We start from the raw sequence: 27,080 nt of genomic DNA, 5'->3' as shown, positions 1-27,080 counted from the left end.
AAATTTCTGCCGATGGATGATGAGAAATTGATATTCGCACTCCACTTTGTTCATTACAATTGGAGCGCCATAGCTAAAAAATCAGTTTCGAGGGGGAAAAAAAAAAAAAAAAGTCACTATTAATCGCAACCCACCCCCACGGGGACTGACACAGCGCACTTGGCCTGTCTATATATACACGCGAGGGCCTGTACATAATAGTGATGTATGCCTCTCTCAGTTGGCGCCCAGAAGCCCAGAGAGAGAGAGAGGAGAGGAGAGAGAGATACGACGTGGTCGATCTTTCCCCAATCCTCGTCCTCCAACCGTTTGTTCTTTCCATTCGACCAACGCAATCTAGATCCCACTGTCGGGAACTGTTGTTACCCCACCCTTCCGCCCTAGATAACTTCACAGTTCCTAAATTAAACCAAATCAGTTTGATCGTCCGAGAATGGTGGATGGGAAGGTCATTAAGCGTGCCAAGTACAAGTCTACGATTAAAGACCCTGGCACTCCTGGCATATTGGAAATGGTGAACTCTTTTATTAAGCCTTTACATATATTGATTGATACATGATTCTCTATCTCCATATATCCTTCCAGGCACAAACACGCACACGCACATACGTATGTGTATATGTATATGAAGGTTCATGTGCGTTTATGATTTTTCACTTTGGGTGAACTTAAGGGACTGCCAGTTCCGTAAATGATGACAATGGCATTGTTGTGCAAAATGACGTATTGCTTCACTGGCTTTGAATTTGCTGCTTTTTGGAATTGACAACAATTTTTTCGTACCCAATAGACATCCGGGCACAGGCACGTGTGCGAATCGTATTATGCAAAAGAGGGAAAGAGGTGTTCAGAAAATGGAAATAGATTGGCGAGACTTTTGGAGGGGCGTTCACACGAAAAGGGGTGTTCCCTTTACGATAGATAGATAATAGATTGACCAGACTTTGGGAGGGGTGGATTTGGTAGGGAGTGAATCTGCTATAGGCTCGAAATCAACTTTTAACCTTGTGACCCAGTGACCATCGTTTTGATTACTGGATGTGATTTATAATAATAATATTATTATTATTATATATGTGTGTGTGTGTGTCCTGTTAAGGATTTGGTGAATGTTTGGTTATGATGTATCTTGTATGGTGCTTCTTGGTCATCAACTTGAATTGTTTTAACTTCGTGCAGACGGAGGACAGATTCATCTTCACACCTCACAACCCAAAATCTTCGCCAAGCCTTGATGTGCTGTTTCGATTGATTAAAGGTACTTAGCGGGTTTGTACCAGATTTCTGTTATCATTCAATTTGTGTTTCTCGCGCTTGTTTCAGCATGCGACATAACTCAAGAAACTTTTCATTTCTTTCAATTTTTGCAAGTAAATTAGGTAAATTATCGGCCATTCAGACATATGGCAGAGTAGAATTTGAGTAATGTGTGTTCTTTTATGCATTCTGTTTTATTGTCTCTGAGGATAATCATTCATAGTTTGTCATGCCATCCTTTTTTTGGTAGATGAAAAAAATGATGTCCACATTTTTACTAGCTCAGCATTTTTGACGCCTCATTGATCTTTGCATGGACTAAAGTTGTTAACTTAACGGGCCTTCATCGATCTGTCTCATGTATAATCAGGGCACAAGTTCACCAAGGAGGGAACTAAGCAAGGCTTGCGGCCCTTGCTTAATCTAACCCATGAACAGGTTTCTTAATCTAATTAAACTTTACTTCTGGTTATATTGGGGCATTTTCTGTATATCTCAAAAATACTTCTTGTACTTCTTCTCTTGCGTATTAATGTACATGAAGTTACTATGCCCCATTTACCGTCAATGCAACATAGAAGTGCTGACTCGATGTGGTTACAGGGTGGAAGTTACATCTTTGAGTTTGAAAACTTTTCTGATCGCGATGTTTGCAAAGAATTTGTAGGTAGGTCTCAAATATCTACCATTTTCACCCATAAATGGTACTGCAACTTGATTGAATGTTTCGTGTTTTCAATTCTGAAGGTCACTAGTGTTGGTATTTATGAAGATTATTTTGTCTGTTGTGTGCATGGTCAAGCTTGTAATAGAGGAAACTGGGTGTTGCATTTTATTTTTGCTTCATTCTCTTCACGATGATCACTTATCATGATATGTTCTTGTGATAATAAAGAACCTCTTTGCTTCATTCCTTGAATGAATGAATTGATGAACTTGAGCCACTATGTAGATGATAAGGAGTAGCATAGTGATAGTTCTATTCTTTGGTTATTGGAGGAAGAAAGATGGCGGCAAGCTCATCAGTTATACAAATTTTGGGCAACTGGTTTTTCTTATTTTGGTTCTTGATATTTTTATGCTGATCTACAACAACGATAATGATTTGTTTTTGTTGCAAACCTTAAGGTCCTTGTGGAGAATAGGCCTTAGCAATTATTCAATGCTTCATCACATGATAGAGATTGTCCTTTTTTGTCCGAATATGAAGAATAGCCAATTGTGTTTGCTTATTGATGACCCGTAGGAAATGTGGTTGGACTACAGTACTATGTTTCTAGTTCTGCTTGTGCCCTTGTGCAAGGCTCTATCGTTTGCAAAAGTTTAAGTGTATATGATTCCAATTACATTTTTTCAATTGTGTACTCAATTCTATTTGAGGAATTTTTATGCAATGTTCTTATGTTTACTAGATGGAGAATAATTCACTTGTTATAGCACATTATATTGGTTGAAGTTTTTTAGCTCAGTATATTGCATTTGGATCCCGTGAATAGGCAGAGCTATTACAATGCCTACAGAAGCTGGTAAAGATGGTTCTGAACAATCTGCTGTGGCTACTCAGGACGAACAACTTAGTACAAAAGAAATGGAGCGTCGAATTAAGCTACTGCAAGAAGATAGGTAAATTTCCTTCTAGATACCCAGAAAAATGGAGTTTAAGCAGAGTGTTTTTTTTTTTGAATGGCAAAAAATTTCATTAATCTTTGAAATTGTTACAAAGACTAAAAGGAACAAGGAGAACAACATCATATTCCTAGACTAAGCTAAAAATAATCATGTGCCCAATTCGAGACCCAAACCCTCAATTGGCAAGAAACCAACCAAAGACACCAATTGGAACAAAGCCCACACCCATACGGGACAAGCCCAAAAAAAAAAAAACAAGAAAAACCTTTAAAAAAAAAAAAAAAAAAACCCTAAAGAAAAAAGCGACCACCACCGGTCCACCACACACGACTGTCGCCGAACAGCCCCCAGCCGAACAGCCCCCATCACCACCATTGCACCACATCGAGCCCAGATTAGATTAGCCTTGCCCAAACAAAGGTGGTAAGGCAAACAGCCCACTGGAGAGACGCATAGGAGACAACCACCAGAAAACAAACCCTAACAGATCGGATCTTCAACCACCACCGCCTCACTTTGCTGACCACCGCAACCTAGTTGATGACCGACCACCAACCACCAAACCGCACCACCGTCATCAGCTCCTAGCTCTCCACTTACCGTTAGCCCCAATAGAGTAAACCAGCAAGAGATCACGCCGACCTCGTCACCACCTGCCATGAGTACACCACTTGCCGTTAAGCCGAGGACCGATTACCCCCAAGAGAGTAAATCGGCGGGATACCACATAGAGAAGACGAAGCTGGAAGAGGGGTCGTCGATGAAGCAAACGGAGATGAAAAGGTCAAACATGCTAGGGAAAGGGGGAGAGAAGGAGAGAGAAAAGAGAGCAGAAGCAGGAAGGGAGGGAGGGGATTTGGAGAGGAAGTAAACGGGAAGGAGAAAAAGGAAGAGCAGAAGGCGGATCCCTAACACCTGAAAAGTTTAGAGAGAGAGAGGAGCGAGAGAGATTTTGTTTTGGTCCAACCACTGAAGAGATTTTTAAGCAGAGTTTTGGTTCATGCTTTTTCCATTTCTTCTCTTTCTTCCTCCCCATAAGCATCTTATTAACTTGAATTATATGTGCTGTCAGGCCAAATTATTGAAGGGGAGGATTTTGGATCATAGAAAATGATTTTGTTCTCTTTACATGTAGAGGGATTGTGTGTATGGATGTTAGCAATTCATATTGTGCTTAATTTGTACTCTATTTCAAATTTCATAGATGGTGGATATTGAAGCCGTAATGCTTGGTTTTCAAACACTAGAAAGGAAATCCTGAATAGTACTGAAAAATAGCTAGGCATTGAAAAAACATTGGCATTAATGGAAAATGCAATTAGCACTATATCGGGCATGCTCAAGGGATATATTAGTCTGTAAAGTCACAAGGTAAAGGTAAGAACTGGTATCATTAATATGAACATAGTAGTTTTATGGTTTCTGAATGTGGTATTTTATTTCAAAAATTTACTATCTCCTTTTCATTTGATGCTGATAACGTGCAATATTTACAGCGAGTTGCAGAAACTTCATAAACAATTTGTGCTAGGAGGTGTTTTGACAGAAGCTGAGTTTTGGGCAACAAGGAAGGTTAGTTGTTATTTAACTTTGTCCAGTAACCAAATGTTATCAATAGAAAATACTACCCAAATATTGTTGTTCTTTTGGCATGGATTTTTCGTTTGAAAAGTTTGTGCTTTGGAAGTGCTCCATGTTTTCTCCAATATAGCACCCGGACGATTGTGAGGGAATGATAGAGAATTATCTGTGCAAATTGAGTGCAGAAGTTGCTGGATGGGGACACCAGCAGGGTAACAAGACAGCGGGCAGGATTCAAAAGTGCCCTGCTCTCAGATGTCAAACCGTCAGCTGATGGTCGGGTACAACATAGATCTCTCTCTCGCTCTTTGTGTGTTTGTTTGTGCACCCTAATGCGTGTGTTCATTTGCATTATATTTGCATGTATTGGTGTTGAATCAGAAGACTTAGGTTACAGGCAACCCCTCATTGAAGTTCATATAGCTCTAAGGTTTAACCGTCGTGCTTTTTCAAACATTTGCAATGAGTTTGGAATTTCTTTGTTCCTTGCGAATTACGGGGGTTATGTTTTTTATTAGTAAGATTTTGGACTCCTTTCTACCTTTTCTATGCAATGCTATGGAAAGCTTATCTGTACTCGTTCCCTTTTCAGTCGAATCGAGTTACATTTAACTTGACACCGGAGATTATCCACCAGGTAGATCCCCTGCCTTAGTCGCAATAGCATAGTTCTCTATTCAAGATCTATATCTTTCTTTTCTGTGGATTCTTGGTCTGTATTTTGCTATCATTAAAGCTTAATTTCATCTTACTTTCCATATCCTAGATTTTTGCTGAGAAACCAGCTGTTCACAGGGCATACATGAAGTTTGTTCCTAATAAGGTAATGACGCTGTTTGATTTGTATTCCGTTGCTGAGGCATTTCTTATTGTCAATAGACAAGTTTCCTTTACTCATCTGCTAATTGAATCTATTCAAGCTTTGGATTGTTTATTCATTTTATTTTCGGGTCTCAGATGACCGAGAAGGACTTCTGGACCAAATATTGCAGAGCGGAATACCTACATAGTACAAAAAATGCAGTTGCAGCAGCGGCAGAGGCTGCTGAAGATGAGGAGCTTGCGGTTTTCTTGAAGCATGATGATGTATGGGCAAGTGAAGCTCGGCACAAGGTGCATTACTTCGGAAATGAGAATTTTCCTTCATTTTAGGACCTTTAGGTCAAATTTTGTTTATTTAGAGGATTTACCTTCACTACATATTTTTTTTCCTTTGGTTATTCGGTTTATATTCTTCTTTTTCTATTTCAACAAAATAAATTTACCCCATTCATGTGGTATCTCTTCTGCAGATTAGACGAGTTGATCCAACTTTAGACATGGAAGCTGATGAAGGGGATGATTACATTCATCTTCCGGTACTTTGGGTGACGCCTATATTTTACTGCTTTTGTGCTAAGACCTGGTGAATAACTCTGCGAGAATAGGACGTTATTTTCACCTTTTCCTACTGCACCATCTTCCAATTTATGGTGGAGTCGTGGATGGTTTCCTATTTATTTTCCCTTTGTGTTGATGAGTTTTAACCCAATGATAAATTGCAAATTACTTGGTCACCGCATCAACTCGATGATGTGCAAAACTCTATTAGTTCGTGATATGCCTTTATTTGAATTTATCAGTCTGATTATGTTTGTCACTCTGTTACATCTGATTATGTTTGTCCAAATGTAGGATCATGGGATGTCTCGCGATGGCAGCGATAATGCTACTGACTCGCAGTATGATGAATACAGAAGGTCTCTTTCACAAGTCCTTAATCGCCATGGTGCAGTTGTCCTTGAAGGAAGATCCATAGGTAAGGTTTCCTGTTGAGATTTCTTTTGTTTCAGTGAAAATATTACCCGAGGGAATAATGTCAAAATGTATCTGTGGCCAGCCGGTTATTGGCTTGAGTATCCTGATGGTGGAGGGGTAGGGTTTAACTCGCAGCCTGGACATGGATTCACCAAAGGGGTTCAAGTAATACCTGATTCCACCTTTTACTGGCTGTACGGCTGTCATGGCACTGGATTACTCCCGCTAACGAACTGATGATGCTTTCTCATGGTAGTATGCGCACGAGTGAGAGAGAGGGAAGGAGGGAGAGAGAGCAGCCAGTGGTTAGAGAGAGAGAGCAGCCAGTGGTTAGAGAGAGAGAGCAGCCGGTGGTTGATAGAGTCGTGGATTGGCATTGTAGGAACCAAGTATTTGCTGTTTTCTCTGCTTTGTTTAGCTGTACGTTCTTTGCTAACGTTGACTGGGATTCAGCAGGTGGTCTTTTTCCCAGAGTAGAATTTTCTAATAGTTGGTTTTATTGGTTACAAAGTCATGTCTGATGTGTGATGTTTGGCATTTGCACTTTTGCTTTCGCGTTCTTTTTTTGTATATTTATTTTGAGGTGTGCATCAATTGTGTTTTCTCTGTTATCTCGGTGTTTGCACGCATACATGCAACATCAGTTCAGAGAACACTATTTGTTCAATAAAGTTGTATTATAGTATTTTATAATTATTTTCCTTTTCAAGTTATGTTTCGTCAATTCTAATACAGATGTGGAATCGGGAGACACAAGGTCCGTGGCTGAGGCTCTTGCAAGGTCAAAACAGGGTTAGCACAGTTTACTTTTCCTGGTATAATTCTTTTGATCTCTTTTTCATTCTTTGAGTTTTGATGCTAACCTTTGAGTTTCTCTGCAGTTGAGTTAGCTAATGGAGCATCTGATGGGATGGTAAACCAGGAACGCTTGGAGAGGATTTCTCAGCTGGCTGAAATTGAAGATCTTCAGGCATCTCGTGACCTTCCATTGGCACCTCTCTTCATTAAAGTATGTTTTCTTCAAATAAAAAGAGTAACTGCTTTAGTTTTGGTGGGGCATAGTTGTTCTAGGTTTGTCTCTTGGACCAGGATCCTCGAGAATACTTTGATTCTCAGCAAGCTAATGCAATAAAAACTTTGGGGGACACACTTGCTGGAACAAGACAAATCAAATGCAGCCTCAGCACCAGTGAAGCTTATGGTTCTCTAAGGGAGCGAATATCTGAGGTTAAAATCTCCGGATTGGGTGATCCCATTGTTAAACCTGCAGTTGCTTTTAAGGTATTGAGAGTTTTTGTTGCAAATTTATCACCATACTTTTATCTGCCACCTGCCTTATGCAGAGGTGACAGACCTATGATTGTCAATGAAGCAACTTTTTGCTGAATATTTCGATGCAGGTTTTTGATGGATTGACCCAGAATATAAAAAGCACCAAGTATCAGCGTGGGAAGAATCCGCAGGAGAGTGTTTTGGATGGGTTGCCAAAAATCACTAAAGAGGAACTCTTACATGTGAGTTGGCACCAATTTTTGAACATTATATTGTAACTTTTCAGTTTACTTTGGGGACTTAAATTTCCAAGAGTAGGTGGGAAAGGTATAGATTGCGTTTGGCAGAGATTTCAGGAATAGTTTTCTATTTCAAATCTACAGATAATAGAACTGAAACTTCTTTTGCTCGCAGATTTGAAATTGTTTTCATGAAGCTTACATTAATAAAAAAAACTCTCTTTCAGAATTGAGAACACTAAGTTACAAAGTGTTGTTCTACATTCCCTGCTTCTAGCTTTTCAGTGGCTGAAGAACCTTGTTCTCAAATTCTCAGTTCTTGAAAAACATGTTTCTTAGAACTGGTTTTGGATACTAATGAAAACCGGCCCTTAAAAAAACAGGCCCATAGGTTTTGCATCAGATGCTAGACTTTTATCATGTTTTGGATTTCCGATACTCCTTTATACTTTATTGAGATTAACTTTTCTTCTTTTCAGCATTGGACGTCCATTGAGGAATTACTCAAGCATTTCTGGTCATCATATCCAATTACAACCTCATATCTTTATGTTAAGGTAAAGGGTATAGTTCCATTTAATCATTTTTTTTTTTTTTTGCTTTTCTTCTATCAAGCTTGAAGTCGATTATGTCTTGCGATCTTTGTATGTTTTCAAATCATGGCTAGATTACTTGTACTCTAGAAATTTTTGTTTGCATTCTTAACCAAGGTTTGACCATCATTGATTTCGACAAATCTTGTCTAATATTTAGTAGTTCAAACTTCCATTTTGATATTCTTACTGATAACTTTGATGTTGGAGCGGAAATAAAACAGATCAGACACGTGGGCTTGGTAAGATTGTTAGTTCCAATTTTCTTCATCCCTTGCCCCAACCTCTCAAGCGACATGAAGAAAGAGGAGGAAATGGCTTGGACGCATTTTGCGGATTATAATTATATAATCGTAGTTGGATTAAATCAGTGTCGATTAGACAAATTCGCTGTCAAAATATTTTTCGTAGATGAAGCACTTTTGCTAGAAAGAAGTGATTAAGGCATAGCAATAGGAAAGAATAAATTGCCCACCAATATTCCTACGGCTTTTTAGTTGAGGGATGACCCCGGGGAGGGACACTAGTCCCCTCAAGACAGCGAGAAATATAAGTCGGAATGGGTTAATAAAAGTCTGCCGTAATGTGGTGGGAACCAAAATTTATGAAGTTCTTTTATGGAAGATACTGCATTTGCAGCCAATACCTTAATTTTCTGGATTTATTTTTGCTTTAACTCGTTCTTGGTTTGGCCATTAATGTTCAGGTACGCAGACTCAAGGATGCCATGTCACAAATTTATCCCAAGTTACAGGTACTCTTTTTGTACAACTCATGTACAGAACGACTGTTTGTTCCTTGCTTACACCATACCCTTTTTTGTCCCCTGATAAGTCTTATCACCATGTAATTTGCCTAGTTTGCTGCCTGTAAATCAACAATCCGCTCTGCATGTATGAAGGCACTAGAATGCTAAAACCTTTTGTCTATTTGAAGGTTGATTACAATTTTTGTTAAACATGGGAGCAACTGATTTTGTTGCCCTTGTTGTACAGATTCTTTTGCTCAAGTTGGTTTCTTTCCTTTCTTCATCTCTTCTTTTGTCTTTAGTTTTTTCACCTTATTATCATCTCAACTTCAACAAAAATGCCTCGTTTATTGAGTTAACGCACATTTCCTGCGGTGGATGTGGTGTAGGGAAATAATGGTTTGTGAGTCCTGGTAAATTACACTTTTCTGACCCTTGTCTCGTTTCTATATCTCAGGAACTTGCTTGCACACATGCTGAATAGCTCATGAATTTTTTTTGGTCACACATTGTTTTTCTGTTAATGTTGCATCATGTCCTACATCTTATCTCAGTTCTGCATGTTGTATCCCGATGGTTGGCAATTTCTACAGCTTTAGCATCGCTGCATCAGCATCAGACTTACATCATTGACGGGTTTATTTTGTGAGAGATGTTAGGATTATTTTCTTGACACATTGATTGCTCTTAGGAGCTTGCATGACACAGACAGGCGTGTTAAAGAACAAGTACAGAAAACATCATTCCCTGTGTACAAAGATCCACTTGCGGAGGTAGTAGACAAGGCAGCCGTACCATCCCCCCTCCCCCTCCTTTATTTGCAGCAGACTGATTCCAATTAGTCAAAGTCGGATTGGGGGGTCTTTGCATTGCATTGTATATTCTGCCAGTATGCACGTTTTAGAAAAATATATTATTGTGTTAACTTGCTTCACGCCTGCTTCAGTGATGTTCAAGTTGGGAAATAATTTTGATATCATTTTTCGAAATTTCAGGAGATCAAGGAATCTGTGCAGTCGGATTGTCGACATCAAGTTTCCCTCCTTGTTCAGCCAATGCTTCAGGTCACAATTCCATTTTCATATTAATTAATCTGGCAAAGTTTCATTATGATGGCATGTGAACAAGAATTACGGAGAGTCATAATGAAGTGAAAGCAGTTGACATATCTCTAATTGTGTTATGTCCATTGCCCCGTTTGATTTGGGTCACTTGATAAAACTAATAGTGTTGTATAAGTTGTTGAACCAAGTTGTTAGAAGTTGATGCAAGGGCAATCCGTGTTGTATATGCAGGGTTACATACTACAGAACCAGTTTTCATCAACTGCAGTCTAGTTTTATTTATAGTGACTTTTCGACTCAGAAGTGGGTTCCAACTTGGACAGCCCTTCCTAGTCATAGATTTTTTAATGAGTTGGTCAGAGGAAGATACACTCTCTAAATATGTGCGGAGTCTGTGCCTTCCGTATCACCACAAGAATGGTCGTTCTTGAGCGGATCCCGCTCCTAAACATAAGAATCCCTCGAAAATACATGCTGTAGTGGCAACCATGCAACGCACCACGTGTACCAAAAGACTCTAAGGCGCACTGCTCATAAGTCATAACACACATGCGAGGGATGCCTGTACCTTGGTTCTCTTCGGTCTTCTGTTGCAAAGACTTTCTACCCGAAACCAGTTTCATTTGGAAGAATTTGAATGAAGGGCTCACCTGTGGAGTGCGGATGGTTGTCACCACCTGTCCCTCTTGTTCTGGTGTTTACTCCATTAACTCCCTAATTACCCCTGGTCAATGCTGGTCTACTGCTGCTTTTATTTGAAACCTGAGAGCGAAAGCTGCTGACAGCTTATTCCTGTAAAACTCCTGATGCTTGATGATTTTTGGTGCAGGCTTTGGATGCTGCTTTTGCACATTATGATGCAGACTTACAGAAGAGATCGGCAAAGAGTGGAGATAGACCCAATGGATTCGTGTAGGGAAATTAACCGTAAATCACCTGACAAGTGTGCTGTTGCATTTTTGGCTGCCCCAGTGACATGGGGCTATATACGTTTGTACATCTAGTGAAATTTTGATCCGAGCTTGTCCAAGAGAAAAGGACATCGAAAGAAGTGTACCAATTTTTGTCTATTTTTGGCAGATAACTTATTTTGAACTAGTTGGGTACTAAGTTATCCAGATGCGAATGCTATTGTTAACGTATGAGATGTATACTTGTACAAATTTTGCCGTTATATCAATATCAGTTTTGGCCCGTTTGTTGCTTCTGGACTATGTGCAATTCCGGAACTCTTTTGTACCAGGAAAACAAGTGATAAAGAAAAGACTGCGGTTCTCAGCCTTCGTTCACCTCATATAAGTAAATTTCAACTCCTATGCTAAATGGACAAAAGTCGTGCCAAACACTCTGGTAAATGACCAAACACTATAGCACAGTCGGTTACTAGAGTGATTGTTATGTGTGGTGTACGGGTCTCTCTTATAGCATATGGGGCCGCCCGATAGACGTGGTTCTTCACATGATATGCGAGAACTTCGTACTCTAGCACAGTTGTTTAGTGCAGTCGTTTACCAGAGTGATTGTTATGTTGGGTGTACCGGTCTCTCGTATAGCATATGAGCTGCTCGATAGACGTGGTTCTTCACAGGATACGCGATAACTTTGTACACCACATGTCATACCATACCGATTAGTTTTATAAAAAATTTATTGATTGCAGATCTTCCAATTTAAACATAAGACAAATGGGGCCACAACCAATGAGGAGTTGGTTCAGCGGTTGAAATTCAAATTTAGTTGGATAAGGACGAGGTTTGAGTTCCTATATAGTCCCTTATTGGAGTTAAACGTACTCCTAATGCCACCCACACGTGAACGTATGTGAGATGATGTCACTACAAATAATGATACGACGGAATACGATATCTGCACTTTCATTATTTTCACCAAAGATGAAAAGACAAATGGGCACCCATAAAAAAGTACTAGTAGTTCACCCAAACTAAACCACTCCAGATGTGTATATCATTGACCTCGTCACGTGCTCTCAGGTTTGGTCCATCTACTTTTACGTCAAACAGTAGAGTTTTATTAACACAAAACAGCCAATCAAATACTACAATAATCCATGCATGTCACCCCCACAATAGACCCAAACAATAAACAAAACTTTACCAGATGGAATCCAAGAAAAAGGCATGGAATAGAAGTCAACAGAAATCTCAAGACTACAATTCAAACAAAATCATCGTATTTTCCACTGTATTTACAACTCTAAAAATAAAAAAAACTTGAAAAAAGAAGAAGAAAAGCAAACCCACCATTCCATTTCCTAGATCTGGATTTGGGTAACATCTAGAATTGTCAACAGAAACGAAATCCAACATAGAGAGAGAGGGGCTGTCGAACCAACCCCCAAGAATTGGTCTACCAGAGGAGGATGAAGGAAGAACAGAAGAGGGTACCATTATGATCTACAACCTTAATCGAGGGTGTCCTTCACTTTGTGAAACCCATTTTTAAAAACCCCAAATCCAAACAGACACCCGATCACGATCACCACCAAAATCACACATGTGCACAGCATGCAGATCCTACTCCCGCAACACATCCTCTTCTCACACTCTCTTCCTCTCTCAGTATTTGGAAAGTAATGGAGTTTTGGAGACCAAAGTTCCAAACAGATTGGAATATATTAGGGAAGTGTGGCAGATGAGGAAGGGGAGAGAAGTGGTTGGGTTGGGTTGAGAAATTCCCTCTCTCAATCCTGGGTCCACTGAGAAGCGGTTACTCTACGCTTTGTTTCGCCACAACAGATGAAAAATTATTCCATGATTTTGGACCACCGTCCTTTGGGAATTGGATTTGGGGATGGTGCTGTGCAGTGATATGCACAGCACTGAGTTGCACACCTCTGAACCGTCGGATCGTGCATCCAACGGTTCGGATTTCATCTCGGCAATGAACGGCTCTCAATTGTTGATTGCCGAAATAAAATCTAAGTCGTTAGATGCACGATCCGACTGCTGGAAGGTGCGCAGCACGGTTCTGTGTGCTTTACTGCACAATGCCAACACGAAATCCGTCATTTGGTGTCATAACATCATTTTTCATCACACAGTGGGCTCCAGTACTAAGTATATAGACTCCACAAGAATGTACTGTGGAGATTAGTGTTATAAACCACGTGATGGTTGCCCAAGATGATTGAATACTTAGGCTAGATTTGGATTAAAAACTCAAGTGACTTATTTTTTTTGTTCAATTTTTTTTACTTGCATTTGTTAATCACAAAAATTTAACGCAAAACTAACAAATGTAAAACAAAAATTTAAATAAAGATAAAAAAATAAGTCCACTGAATCTTTTAATCTGAACCTATCCTAGTTTCATAGTTTTATTTCGAATCATGCTAACTTAGCACCTTACAACAGCCCCTCATTTTCAGGAATGGAGAATTCACAGTCCATATCCACCATATAACTGCTAAGGACCTGTTTGGAAGCCAATTTTTTCCACTTTGGTTTTTACATTTTTCACTTCTAGCTGTTTGGGAGCCTCGCAGATAATGGGTAGAAAATGCATCTTCAATTTTCTGGTATTAGAGAACAAAAGGCAAAAGTAGAGGGAGATGGGTTTTTCTTACTTATAGTATTCACTTTTCTTTTTTTTTTTTGGTTCAATATAAAAGACATATGGAATGTATTCAGCACATATCTTTCAAACACTCTACAAATTTATACTCCTAATCCATTCTAAACATAATTCAGCAATTTAAAATGAAAAATGTCCCCCAAAAAAGAAAAAAAGAAAAGAAAAGAAGAAGCAGCAGCTCCCAAACAACCCCTAAACTGCCACTTCTTTGGCCTCACCGCCGTGAATGATCGTAACTGTTTACCTCATGAGTTTTGTAGAGAAACAATTTAGTAGTACAGAGTATTTTAATAGAGAATCGAAAGACACATCCTAAACGTAGTAGTTTGAGTCAATGTAGGTACCAATAGAAAGTCGATAGATAACAGAAGAGTACCGAGTTTCATACATTCTAGTTGAGAAAATCTTGTTTACAGAACAGTTATAAACAAATGTTTATAGAGCTCAATCTCGGCCGTTCAAAAGTGTTTTGTACAGTTCGGATTTTAAAAAAACTATTCGTGCGGGTTTTTTTTATTTAAAATCCGGACCGTTGATTGTTGAAACAGACTGCTGAAAAGCTAAGATTGCACGGCTACGTAAATAAGCTTTTTGCAGCTACTCCGGAACTAAGTTTCTCTCGCTACAGTTATAGATAGGATAAGTGGAAGAGACCAATCTTGACCAACTGGATTTTGATTTCTGATATTCTCTTTTGTACTGTACCACTTTTAACTATTTATAACTTGGGAATTAAGGAAGGGGTGGGGTTGAGCAGAAGAATAAATACTATGATTGACTATATCACTATCATATATGCACCCACAAGAACCAAATTTTAATGTTTTTTTTATTAACCAGATATTCGGATCCGTTTGTGCTCATCTCAACTAATTTTGGAGACTCTAAAGTTAACGACGGAACAAAGCTCCAATGGCCTAAAAGTTTGAAATATTTTTACCTTTCGTGGAATCTAAACTTTTACCAATTGGGGATCGAGTTAATGATATAGGTACCGACGGCCGGAGAGGGAAATCGTACCGACCGGCCGCGCCGGGCCGTCTCCAACCACCGGACGGCCAATCCGAACAGTATATACACTAAAAAGGGGTGCTCGGATCAAGCACCCTGCACACCTCGGATGCCGTTGATTCCCACGCCAGGCCCCTTGGTTTTTTATTTTAAAATTTCTGGACAGCTCGGATCGGCCGTCCGGTGGCCAGAAACGGCCCGTCGCTGCCGGTCGGTCGGTACGATTTCCCTCCCGGCTTGTCGGTACTCATAGCAGGGGATCTAGCCCTTTAATTACTTTTTGAATAGCTATGATTGCTTGCTTCTCCTGGCCAATGAGTGCTTCCAAATTGTTGATCTCTTCCAAAACTTTTGGTTAGTCTTTCAAGTCATGATCGCTACTGTGCTACGAGTCATGCTACAATTGCTTCCAATTCAACTCAGACCTTTAACACTCATCAGTTGGCTCACTTTTTTTCTTTTTCTTTTTTTTATATAACTTTTTCAACATATAAAAGTTACTACTTCTATCCCAAAAGATTGTTCGATTCGTCAAACAATAACTTAGAAATAATATATTTTTTCTGAAACAAATTTAAACATTTTCCTGCTAGTTATTAAATATCAATGAATTCTTTTAATTTGTAATTTTTTTTGAATCTTTCTGATAAAAATGTGGAGTATTGTTTGGCAGACTAAACAATTAATTTGGAATGGATGAGGCATTAGTTTGCTTTGTTATAACAACACAAAATATGGGACCTCCCTTCAACAATCTCTAAGGATATGAAGCCATGGAGTAAAACTGTGGAAGCATTAGTATTTTTTGGTAATGATAATCGAATGACCATCCTAGAACAATGGGTTTGAAAGAAATTTAACATAAAATAATAAAAAATCTAAAATCCACTATGGATGTTTCAATCAATCGCCTGAGCACATATAAGAGAGAGAGAGAGAGAGAGAGAGAGAGAGAGAGGGGTCATGGTATATACAGTTTGAGGTGATAATCTACTATTATTTTCTATACCCTACATACATACTCCTATAATGTTGTAAATTTTAAGCCTAAATCAATGATGGACCGATTGCAAAAGACATATAAGTCCTCGCATTTGAGGCCATTCAAAAAATAAGTATTTTATCCTGTGAAACTCAAAAACCAAAAAGAAAAAAATTAGTGTAATTTTGTAACTAGTCCAAATGTTCAATTTTATAATAGGCGCAATTGCCCTCCTTTTGCTTATGCTTTTCATTTTGTTACTTAAGAAAATAAATGTCATTCCTCATCTTCTTTCTCTAACGTACTCCTATTATTCTACTCAGTCGCAATTTCTTTCTTTTTTTTCCGCTTGAAAAAAATAATAACTCATCTCATAAAAGAAGAATATAAAAAAAAACAACCATAATTTTCACCGACATAAAACATACTATTGTCATTTTAAGTTATTTCTCTTTTTCTTATATTTGAGTTTTAATCGTCTAATGGAAGAAAATGATTTATGTAGCCGACCCAAGTGATTGGGATATAAGGCTCGGTTTGGTTTGAGTTTTTTTTTTTTTTTGGGGGGGTCAAAATTTGGTTTGAGTTTTAATCCTCTCTTCCCTTGAGAGAAAATGGTTATTTTCCCCTTGTTTGCATTTTCCCTAATTTTTCACACATATATTTAAAATATCCTCCACACCCTTTTCAAATCATCAGTTCAGTCCAAAAATAAAGTTAAGTCGGCCATCTTCGTCTTCTTCATACCATAAAATCACTCTTCTGCGGCCTCGGATCTGCAAAACTTTACGGCGGACCACGGTATCCTCCATTTGTCTCTCTACTCTCACTCCTCCCTCTCTCTCTAGATATATATAGCATATATAGATAGATACATACCCATACTCTGATACTCAATCGGATCTCTGATTCTGTAAAGTAGTAGCCCTACATCGAATTCGAATAGTATCTTAGTTGACGATGGCTTCCCCTGGAAACCCTAACCACGTAGTGGGAGGAAGCCCATTCGACATGACCAAGTTCTTCAACCCCTCTCCAACTCCAAACCCTATTTTGCAAAACCCTAATAACACCTCCAATTTACCCTCTTCTTATCCTCCACCCCCACCTGCTTCTTATCCTCCACCCACTGGCCCTTACTCCTACTCTCCTCAACTTCCCCAGTTTAACAATAATAATAATAACCACCTTCAACAATACCCTCCTCCGCCTCCTTTCACTAACTTGCACCACCAGAGATCTGTCCCTTATTCTCCACCACCACTTCAACCCCCTCCTGTTCAGAACCCTAATGCTGGGGCCAAACTCATGGCTTTACTGGGTGCCCCACCGTCGAATCTTGAAAAACCGCAACAACCCGCGGTGCCTATGGTTCTGAATCCACCTTTCTCGTACGGGTCTTCGGAATTCTCGATGCCCCCGAATGTTCCGGTATTGCCCTCGATGTCGAATCTCAATTTGGCCATGAATATGCATCCGGGTCCCATGCGAATGCCAAGTAGCAAACTGCCAAAGGGGCGCCATTTGGTTGGCGACCACGTGGTGTATGATATTGACTCGAGATTGGAAGGTGAGTTGCAGCCGCAACTCGAGGTTACTCCTATAACAAAGTATGTCTCGGATCCTGGACTTTTGTTGGGTCATCAAATTGCGGTCAATAAGACGTATATATGCTATGGACTGAAGATGGGCAATGTCCGTGTCCTTAACATAAACACCGCCTTGAGATCGTTGCTTAAAGGTCTAGCTCAGGTTGGTTGGTGTTGAAAAGTTTACACTTTGGCATGATTTGTTTTATTTTGCCGTAAACAGTTCAGTTTGTTTTTTGAATTTTTCATTTACTCAATAATGTGATATTTCATGATATCCTGTGCATAATATCTCTCAATCAACTGTTTTAACTTTGAGGATTGGTTTTGGCCCTTTTGGGTCTTCACTTACACAGATGATATTTTTGCATTTGTTTGTTTGTGAATGTAAATGTTTCTTATGTTTTAATCTCAGTGGCGGTGCTGGGAGTAGGGGTATGGGGTCGGCTGGCCTAATTAAATTGTAAAGAGCCCCATGTAACGGTGCTGGTGTTAATTTTGAAACCTGAGTTGGGTCACGTGACCCCAAGTGCATCTGCCCCTGGTTATGATTGTATTATTTTGGGCGAGAGATGCAATTCTATAGTTGGAGAGTCAGAGCCAGAGGTACCTTGAGTGAGGCCATATCTTGGAAATTTTCACCCTAATAGAACTATTTAACAGTCCTTTGATCACCCTGATTTGCCACCTCTATCGCTGAGCATTCTTTTTGTACGAACGATTGGTAAGGAGCTATTGTAAATTTTTGGGTTGGAAAGGTGCAAAGAGTTGGTAAATAATAAATATGAGTATTTAGGACCTTAAAGTGATAAGATAATTCTTTTTTAGACAAAAGTTTTGACGAACAATAAAGCTTGTTTTGCGTGAAAATCGTTATTTGTCAGTTTTACATAAGAAGGATAAGCTATTAAGTACTTGAAGACTTAATTGAGATTTTCAAAATAAAAGCTTGGATATAGCATTTACAGGCCTTTATTGTGAGTTGAGCATGAGCCTCGTCCCACTGTTGTGATTGGAGACAATGCATTTTTGTCTTTGATTCACTTGCATACGAGACTCGTGGAACTGCCTAACAAAGTGAATGTTCTGTGCAACCCATTAAACCGTCTTTGAGACAACAATGGTAGTTTTATCTTACTTTCCATGTGAAGTTTCTGGCATGTTATCTATAGGCCAAGCTTAGACTTGAGCTTAACTGTCATTAAAATCCTAGGACTTGATGCACATGGCCAATCCCTTTTCACTGGCACTACATTTTGATTCAGCAACTAAAATTCTCTGAAGTGTACAACTTTTACCATTTGTGGGGAGTCTACTGCAAGTCTGCAACAATTACTCGCTGACGTTTAATTACTGTTAGAATAAGTGCTTGGACAAATACCATTTTGGCTCCCTATTTTGCTTTTGTAAATCGCAACTAACATGACTTTCAGACTTTGTTTGAATATTTGAGATTCCTCTTGTACTATTTGCAATATGATTGCTAAAATCATTATTGGCTTATCTTTAGTATTTATTTAAGTAATGTATGGTCTATCAGAGGGTCACGGACATGGCTTTCTTTGCTGAGGATGTTCACCTTTTGGCTAGGTAACACACTAATTTTTTTATTCATCAGTTCTCCATTCAATCTTGTCTTTGGGTTATGTGATGTTCTTCTGGTGCAGTGCGAGCGAAAATGGGCGGGTTTATGTATGGAAGATTACTGAAGGTCCAGATGAAGAAGATAAGCCACAGATTACAGGAAAGTTAGTAATTGCTATTCAGATAGTAGGAGAAGGGAAATCTGTTCATCCACAAGTTTGTTGGCATTGCCACAAACAAGTAAGGAAATTTTCATGTCTCAACTCATTGTCTCTCTCTATCTCTACCCATTCTTCTTCCCTTTAGGTTATCTTTTCTTGGGTCAATTATTTCTTTTGTTTCTGTTTTCGGTTGTGTGAGTCATATGATTCTCCTTTGTACTTACTGTTTGTTGCTCATTTCCTCGCAGGAAGTTCTGGTTGTTGGGATTGGACGTTGCGTTCTGAGAATCGACACTACAAAAGTTGGAAAAGGTGAAGTATGCTCGGCGGAGGATCCTCTAATATGTGATGTTGGTAATTTGATTGATGGGGTCCAGCATGTTGGTAAACACGAGGGAGAAGTGACGGATTTGTCTATGTGCCAATGGATGACTACCCGTTTGGTTTCTGCTTCAACTGATGGCACGGTTTGTTCCTCTCCTTATCGTTTTGCATGTTCTGGCTTTGGGCTTGGAGCAATTGGTTTGTTAATATTTTAGTCAACATACAATTTATCACCTGTGTATAACTGTCATTTAACAAAAACCCTTTGATGTGGAATCAAGGAATATGTATTGAGTTCCCATGCGGTGCCATGCAGGAGGTGAGTCTTCAATGGGTATCGGAAGCTGAGTGGAGTTGGTTTCATTATCATCGTTCTAGGGTGTGAGTGGTGCATGGACTTCAATCCTGCGTATTGTATAACCTGTTTGCAGCCCTACATGACCTGTTTATATCTGATCCCGTTTGTTATTTCTTGTATTCTGACTTGATTTGTTATGTAGGGATTCCTACTTACGGGGTATTTTGTGGCTATAGGATTTGCTATGCTTTAAGAAAACATGAGTTTTGGAGCGATTAAGCTCTTTTTAGTGTTGAATTTGAAGTGCTTTTTTTTTTTTTGCTCGGGCTTTATTAATAGTAACTACTGCTGGGAGTAGTTTAATGACTTTCCAATGCCTCTATTCATGCATATGGATGCCGATCTAATTTCTTTTGGTTTCAGGTTCCTGAGTGTCTGCATACTGAATATTTCTTTTTCAACAGATAAAAATCTGGGAGGACCGCAGACAGCAACCACTTGTGGTTCTGAGGCCACACGACGGTCAGCCTGTTAATTCTGTTACATTCTTGACTGCCCCTCATCGCCCAGATCACATTGTTCTCGTAACAGGGGTACATCCTTTCAGAGCATATATCTGTTTCGTTTTAACAAGTTCATTGAGTAGGTCTCCTGACCTTGCTAGTTCAGGTCAAATGTTGACATATCTCTGCCCTTCTAGAATGGCATGATAGGTAGTGTACCATTGTGAAAGTGCATTCTTGATTTGGATGGAAAGAATTGTGACAGTGCTGCGGATACAAAATTTGACCTAACAAAATAACAAATCCCAAGTTTAAGAGTTATTAATTTATTTCATATGCTTTTCAACAAGCTTGTGGGTCAGATGTGTTATTTTGTATAATACTTAGAAGAATGTTGACAGGGTCCAATGAATCGGGAAGTGAAGATATGGACCTTATCAAGTGAAGAAGGCTGGCTGCTCCCTAGTGATGCTGAGGCATGGCATTGTACCCAGACATTGGACTTGAAGAGTTCAGCTGAATCTCGAATTGAAGAGTCCTTCTTTAATCAAGTTGTGGCCCTGTCTCAAGCAGGTCTCCTCTTATTAGCAAATGCCAAGAAGAATGCTATATATGCTGTACACTTAGAGTATGGTCCCAATCCGGCCACAACACGAATGGATTACATTGCTGAGTTCACTGTAACCATGCCGATTTTAAGTTTTACGGGGACCAGTGATTTATTACCTCAGGGCGAACAGAATGTTCAGGTTTATTGTGTACAGACACAGGCTATTCAGCAGTATGCTTTGGACTTATCCCAGTGCTTGCCGCCCCCTCTGGAAAATATGGTGTTAGAGAAATCAGATGCAATTGTGTTGCATGAGGCAACTAGCACTGAAGGATTTCCTACTCTGGAACCTTCTGTAAGTAAACTTACCGAGATTCCTTTAGCTAGTTCAGCACCCAAACTATCCATTCATGACAGTGGCTATGAGAATGCACCTATGATGAGACATATACCTAGCTGTGGTTCAATGGATGCCACCACCTCTGTGGACTTTGTTACTTCAAGTTTGGAATGTAGTCCTATAGCTTTGCCAACTGTAGCCAGCAATATTGATATTTCTTGTGTTGCATCGCCTCCTTTACCTTTGAGTCCGAGGTTGTCTAAAAACCTCTCCGGTTTGAGAAGTCCAAAAACTGGCTTTGAGCCAGGTCCTGTGGTTGATGATCGTGGTGGAGATCAACACATTGTGGAATATTCAGTTGATAGGCAAATGGATACAGTTCTTTCAAACTTGTCTGATGTCCCTTCATTGGATGATGATACAAAAAATGACGAAAACAAGCTTGTACGAGATGATGTTTCTGCTATTATCAATCAGCCTATGAAGTTCAAGCACCCAACTCATCTGGTTACTCCGTCGGAAATATTGATGGCTACTTCATCTTCTGAAACTGACTATGTTACTGTACTGAAGAGTGAGGGAGAAGCAAACATTCAAGATGTGGTTGCCCATAGTGATATGCCCAATGTTGAGGTGGATGTTAAGGTTGTGGGTGAAACCGGATTTAATCAGAATAATCAAACTGGCTCTCAGGGAGAACCTCCCAACCCTGTTCCAGGAAATAAAGACAGAGCATTTTACTCGCAGGCCTCTGATCTTGGCATTGAGATGGCCAAGGAATGTTGTGCATTGTCATTTGACACTTATAACGTAGAGGAATCCCGACAACTTGCTGTTGCTACTGTAGCTCAACCTTCAAATGCCGAGGACGACATCCTTGAATCCGGTAAGGATATAACGGCAAAAGATGTCGGTTCAGCCATACCTGCAGCAGTTCCACAACAGGTGGCACCAACTACGAAAGGGAAAAAGCAGAAGGGTAAGAGCGCTCAAGGATCGGGTCCATCGTCACCATCTCCTAGTGCTTTCAATTCAACGGATTCTTGCAGTGAGCCTGTTGTTAGTTCAAGCATTCCTTCTGAGCAAGCTGTCTTTACACAAATTATGAAAATGCAGGAAACGCTTAATCAGGTCTTGTTTTGTGCCTTGCTTTCTGAATTTGAATTCATACATTTGTGCACTTGGCTTTAGGGTTGGGGACCTTTGTCTGATGGAGAAAACATAGGCCTTGTTCGTTTAGCATATTTGGGTATTTTAGTTTTGGTAGTGGGTGGAGAGAGAAATAGGGTAATGATTGGAGAGATGGGTAATGAGTGGAGAGAGATAGAGAGAGAAATGAAATTAATAATTGAAGAAATAGGGTAATGATTGAAGAAAGATATAGGATAATGATTGGAAAACAAAGTAAATATGCTAAACGAACAAGGCCATAGATTTTCTGGAAATTTTGGATTTCAACCTTCATACAATGGTTGTCTTCCAAGGTTTCTTTTAATTTGACGATGTTTCTGAGTTATTTTCTGATGACCAGTTCTTTAGTTTCGATTAATAGTTGGTTAGTACGTATTAATAGGTTACTGGTGTCATGCTACAGTCCTGTTTATTTGGTTCATTCCTCAGATTTTGTTTTCTTATGAATCTTGGTTGTGAATAAATGCGACCAGTCCCATTGCCATGTTGATTCCCCTGTTCTTTCAATATCATGTGTTGTCTAACAAGCTAGTTATGGTTGTCATGTTTCTCATGTAATCTGTAACCTCTGTTTTTGTACTTACTATCTCCTTTTGTCATTTATTGCAGTTAAAGACCATGCAAAAAGAAGCGCAGAAGCAGGTGACAATGATGGTCTCTGATTCAGTTTCTAAAGAAGGTAGAAGACTGGAGACCTCCCTAGGGAAGAACATGGAGAAAGCTGTCAAGGCCAATTGTGATGCATTATGGGCTCGTTTTCAAGAAGAGAAAGCGAAAGAGGAGAAATCAGTACGAGAGCGTACACAACAAATAACAGGTTTGATCACTAACTGCATAAACAAGGACTTGCCTGCTTTGGTGGAGAAAACAGTGAAGAAGGAATTAAGTGGGGTTGGACCAAACATAGCTCGCACAATTCCTCCCATTATTGAAAAAACAGCATCTTCATCTATTGCAGAGGCATTCCAGGTAAACATTTTAAATATCCGAGTCTCGAACAATGGAATGTAGTTTTTGTTGGAAACTAATTGATGCTATGTGCTTCAGAGAGGAGTTGGCGACAAGGCAGTCAATCAACTGGAGAAATCAGTAAATTCGAAGCTTGAAGCTGCTGTTGCCAGGCAGATCCAAGCTCAATTCCAAACTTCTGGAAAGCAAGCTCTTCAGGTATGCATACTTCCATAATTTCGCGTTGACAGTCGTGCTTTATTTTATTGCTTATTAAGGATGTCTATAAGACGACACTATGGACCATTATGGGGCTGTCTATCGTAAACCCGATGTTATTCTTTTAGATTACGGGTTACAAAAGTTCTTGCTTGATTTTGTTCCCTTTTTTTTTTTTTGATAGGCGATTTTTGTTCTTCTTTTAGGCTAAAGTATGATGTGCATGAGGTACTTGGCTTATGTTATACTTCCAATCAGCAGTAATTAACTTGTGGAACAATACGGACCTTTAGCAGTGTTATTTATCTATCCCACGAAACATAAAACTGATTTGTTGAGTTGTGCCTTGTGGCTTCTCAAGTCTAGAATCCAGCTTGACTTCTTTGTAGCTCATACCATTATACGTAGCGGATGTTGCTATGAATCTGAATGATAAAGTTTTGCTTGCTGCTATGTTTCTTGTATATAGAATGTGTGCATATGGAATTTACATGATGTTTTTGAATATTTGTTTGGTGTCATTGAATTCTTTATGGGTCGCATATCCCTTAATGAATCTGAAGCCATGGTGTGATTGACTGATTGTTTGAGCCGTCAACTAATGTACAGGACTCTTTGAAGAATAGTTTGGAAGCTTCAGTGATCCCCGCCTTTGAAATGTCATGCAAAGCCATGTTTGAGCAAGTTGATGCTACCTTCCAGAAAGGAATGGTTGAACATACAACTGCAGCTCAGCAGCAGTTCGACTCCACTCTCTCTCCACTGGCACTCGCTTTAAGGGTATGCAATGCCATTCTATCACACAGATGTGCTTCCCTGGCCTTTATTTTGTTGCTATTTTATGTGTATTACTCTGTTTTTGCCACAATGACCCAAAACACTGGTATTATACCTTGCTAAACTATCTATCAGATACTGATGGTCTTATTATGCCCTTGGTAGCAGAGGGGATATGTTTTTTTGGGTTGTCGGCAACATAAGGAGATGTTGAGTATTTTTGTCTGTTTGTCTGTCTGATTGTTGTAGTCTTCGCTTATTTTATGATGTGTTTTTCCTACTTTTTAGGACACCATTACTTCAGCATCGTCTCTGACTCAAACGTTAAGTGGGGAATTGGCTGATGGTCAAAGGAAGTTGTTAGCTCTTGCCGCAACTTCGAAGGTGGTTAATCCATTGGTTTCCCAACTGAGCAATGGACTTTTGGGTGGTCTCCATGACAAGGTTTGTTTGACCTTTAATGATTTCTCTGCTAGAAATTAATGGACTCTAAAAACTCTGGCCAATTTTGTTTGTAATAGATTGAGGCACCTTGGGATCCAACCACAGAGTTATCTAGATTGATATCTGAACACAAATATGAGGAAGCTTTCAACGTAGCACTGCAAAGAAGTGATGTTTCTATTGTGTCTTGGTTATGCTCTCAGGTATATATCATATGCCTAATATATGTGTCTTCTTGATTGTAATTGTTGAAAAACGTTGACACGTATTCTAGACCTAGCTAGGTTGTAAGTTAATGGTAAGTTTACTTATCTCAAAAAAAAAAAAAAAAGTTAATGGCAAGTTTATATCCCATTTTATTTTTCCTTTTTTGATATTCGCGTCAATTTTCAATTGCTTATATCTTCTAATATGAATCTCCAAAAATATGCAATATGAATCTTGTTTGATAGTTCTCGATTAGGTCTATAATACAAAGTTTTCAAAATTATGAAAAACATTATAGATTGGAACATATAAGCGTTTAAAGAACGGCACGAATAACAAAAATGGACAAACAAAATGGGACGGAGGGAGTAATTTTTTTGCTGGTGTTGGTTGATGCCAAGTTTGTATTGCAAGCAAACATCTGATAGGTTGCTATGTCAACTGTTTTGAACTGTGGCAGCTCTGGTTATGGAAAAGTTTGGGCCGATATTGTGCTTTTCCTTTACCCAGATCTCACAATTTTGGTCTTTACTTTTATGTTAGGTTTTTTGGTTTGATTTTGCAAGCTTATTATGCATCCATTTTTTTAAATCTAACTTTCTGCTCAAATTGTTTGAACTTGGTAAAGTCGAAGTTCACATTTCCCCATTACCAATATGTGATGTAACTTTGTTCTAAATTGGCTAGTGACTTGTTAACAAATTAGTCCTTTCCTTGGGTTCGTTTGTCTTGTCCCAGGTTGATTTACCGAGGATATTGTTAATGGCTCCTCTCCCGTTGAGCCAAGGAGTACTGCTATCACTTCTGCAGCAGATAGCCTGTGATATAAGCAAGGATATGTCCCGAAAGTTGACGTGGATGAGAGACGTGGCGATTGCTATAAACCCAGCTGACCCCATGATAGCGATGCATGTTCGTCCCATCTTCGAGCAAGTCTATCAGATTGTAAACCACCACCATCGTAACCTTCCCACAAGTTCCAGTGCTGATCTATCTAATATCCGTCTTGTCTTGCACGTTCTCAACTCCATGTTGATGACCTGTAAATGATTCTTCGATGGTTACCCTTAATGGGGAAAAAAAAAATAGTAGCGAGTACTAGCCTTTATTTTTCGTTGATCCACCAGGAGTACTACGTTGGTATGTACAAAGTAGTAGGGTTTTTCTTTTTTGAATCAGGCGTACCGCTGAAATCTGTAGAGTTGGCTTCTTTTGAAGATATCTGCAAGTGAAAATAGTTGTTCGGAGTTTGTGTAAAATAGGTGATCATTTTGGTTCTTAATCTTGTCTTCCTTCGGTAAGTTCTTTTTAATCTGATTTTTCTTTGGGATTTTCGCAAGGATTTTGAAGACAAGTTTTGATATTTCTGACCACCTTTATTTGTCACAGGCATGCGTAGAATAATCTAAACCTAATGTCCATTGGTGCTAGGGGATTGATTCTTGCGCACTGACATGCACTATTTTTTGTTTGAAAAATTCAACCATTAAAAAGAATACCAAAACCAAACTAAACCAAATTGAGTCTTAAGTAACAATTAATTGGGGCCGACTATCAATCATGAAGGATTATAGATGTAAAAAAAAGTGTGGGAATCACAAGTTAATATATATAGATGTACAAAAAAGTGTGGGAATCACAAGTTTATATGCCGTCGAAACTTTTAAATCTCCCCCAAAAGAGGTAAAAACTTTCTTTTCCTTGTAGTATTAGGTGCCGTTCTAGTTTTTCTTCTTGAAAAATAATAAGCTTGTTGAAATTAAAAAATATGCAATAAGAATCTTACTTAAAAAAAACAATTGAACAATTATTTTTAAAAGTCCATTATTTTTAAACTTGAAAATGAGTTTTTTTTTTAAGTACTTGTTTGAAAAAGTGGAACGGAGTCTAAGAAATTAATTTTTGCACTATACTTTTTTTTTAAATACACTCCAAAAGTAAAATTAGTGTTTTAAATCTCATATAACACAATTTGTAACCCACACGAGAAGATAAATTTGAAGTACACTCACAAAAAAAGAAAAGAAATAAAAATACTACTAGTAGAATTCAAAATTCATTTTCCTCTAATAATCCATTTCCATCGAAAAACTCCGTCTGGTTTGTGCTTAGAGCCTTATCTTTAATCCACAGCCGGTCTTAAGCCCGGATAAAGGAGGAGAGTTGTGTATTAGGTAG

The 27,080-nt window shown here is 39.0% G+C and overlaps 3 protein-coding genes across 6 annotated transcripts; 2 read left to right on the top strand and 1 right to left on the bottom strand.

The window, feature by feature from the left end:
• The first annotated feature begins 184 nt into the window (after positions 1 to 184).
• LOC131321898 (general transcription and DNA repair factor IIH subunit TFB1-1-like) lies at positions 185 to 11,374 on the top strand. Of its 4 annotated transcripts, none has more exons than XM_058352905.1 (20): positions 185 to 514; positions 1,180 to 1,258; positions 1,628 to 1,695; positions 1,861 to 1,924; positions 2,754 to 2,880; positions 4,383 to 4,458; positions 4,653 to 4,748; positions 5,060 to 5,104; positions 5,234 to 5,290; positions 5,425 to 5,580; positions 5,760 to 5,825; positions 6,142 to 6,265; positions 7,000 to 7,056; positions 7,146 to 7,273; positions 7,336 to 7,545; positions 7,665 to 7,778; positions 8,255 to 8,332; positions 9,075 to 9,122; positions 10,112 to 10,180; positions 11,010 to 11,374. In XM_058352905.1, exons 1-20 carry the CDS (start codon positions 434 to 436, stop codon positions 11,094 to 11,096), a joined length of 1,830 nt encoding a protein of 609 aa, XP_058208888.1. In that variant the 5' UTR covers positions 185 to 433; the 3' UTR covers positions 11,097 to 11,374. The 4 variants fall into 4 exon arrangements, with proteins under 4 accessions (XP_058208888.1, XP_058208887.1, XP_058208890.1 ...); XM_058352904.1 differs by having other exon boundaries at positions 5,760 to 5,834; XM_058352907.1 differs by having other exon boundaries at positions 186 to 514; positions 7,354 to 7,545.
• A 925-nt stretch (positions 11,375 to 12,299) lies between these two features.
• Positions 12,300 to 12,843, bottom strand: LOC131321897 (uncharacterized). Its single transcript, XM_058352903.1, has one exon. The coding sequence runs from the start codon at positions 12,729 to 12,731 to the stop codon at positions 12,603 to 12,605; it is 129 nt and encodes a 42-aa protein (XP_058208886.1). The 5' UTR covers positions 12,732 to 12,843; the 3' UTR covers positions 12,300 to 12,602.
• A 3,617-nt stretch (positions 12,844 to 16,460) lies between these two features.
• Positions 16,461 to 26,184, top strand: LOC131321896 (enhancer of mRNA-decapping protein 4-like). The gene is made up of 12 exons (XM_058352902.1): positions 16,461 to 17,519; positions 18,897 to 18,946; positions 19,024 to 19,180; positions 19,350 to 19,568; positions 20,188 to 20,316; positions 20,628 to 22,247; positions 22,917 to 23,276; positions 23,355 to 23,474; positions 24,084 to 24,254; positions 24,540 to 24,695; positions 24,773 to 24,898; positions 25,641 to 26,184. Exons 1-12 carry the CDS (start codon positions 16,728 to 16,730, stop codon positions 25,950 to 25,952), a joined length of 4,212 nt encoding a protein of 1,403 aa, XP_058208885.1. The 5' UTR covers positions 16,461 to 16,727; the 3' UTR covers positions 25,953 to 26,184.
• The last annotated feature ends 896 nt before the right edge of the window (positions 26,185 to 27,080 follow it).

Source organism: Rhododendron vialii, chromosome 4a (assembly GCF_030253575.1).
Source record: "Rhododendron vialii isolate Sample 1 chromosome 4a, ASM3025357v1".
Taxonomy (NCBI): domain Eukaryota; kingdom Viridiplantae; phylum Streptophyta; class Magnoliopsida; order Ericales; family Ericaceae; genus Rhododendron; species Rhododendron vialii.
Note: the sequence above shows the minus strand (reverse complement) of the source record. Positions and strands in the feature narration are given on the sequence as shown.

Excerpts from the sequence above, each read along its gene's own strand:
- LOC131321896 (XM_058352902.1), top strand. The coding sequence starts at position 16,728 with ATGGCTTCCCCTGGAAACCCTAACCACGTAGTGGGAGGAAGCCCATTC. Across the intron at positions 24,255-24,539 it reads CACTGGCACTCGCTTTAAGG|GACACCATTACTTCAGCATC; the intron begins GTATGCAATGCC and ends CCTACTTTTTAG. Across the intron at positions 24,899-25,640 it reads TGTCTTGGTTATGCTCTCAG|GTTGATTTACCGAGGATATT; the intron begins GTATATATCATA and ends GTCTTGTCCCAG.
- LOC131321898 (XM_058352904.1), top strand. The coding sequence starts at position 434 with ATGGTGGATGGGAAGGTCATTAAGCGTGCCAAGTACAAGTCTACGATT. Across the intron at positions 1,696-1,860 it reads TTAATCTAACCCATGAACAG|GGTGGAAGTTACATCTTTGA; the intron begins GTTTCTTAATCT and ends ATGTGGTTACAG. Across the intron at positions 10,181-11,009 it reads TTGTTCAGCCAATGCTTCAG|GCTTTGGATGCTGCTTTTGC; the intron begins GTCACAATTCCA and ends TTTTTGGTGCAG.
- LOC131321897 (XM_058352903.1), bottom strand. The coding sequence starts at position 12,731 with ATGTGTTGCGGGAGTAGGATCTGCATGCTGTGCACATGTGTGATTTTG.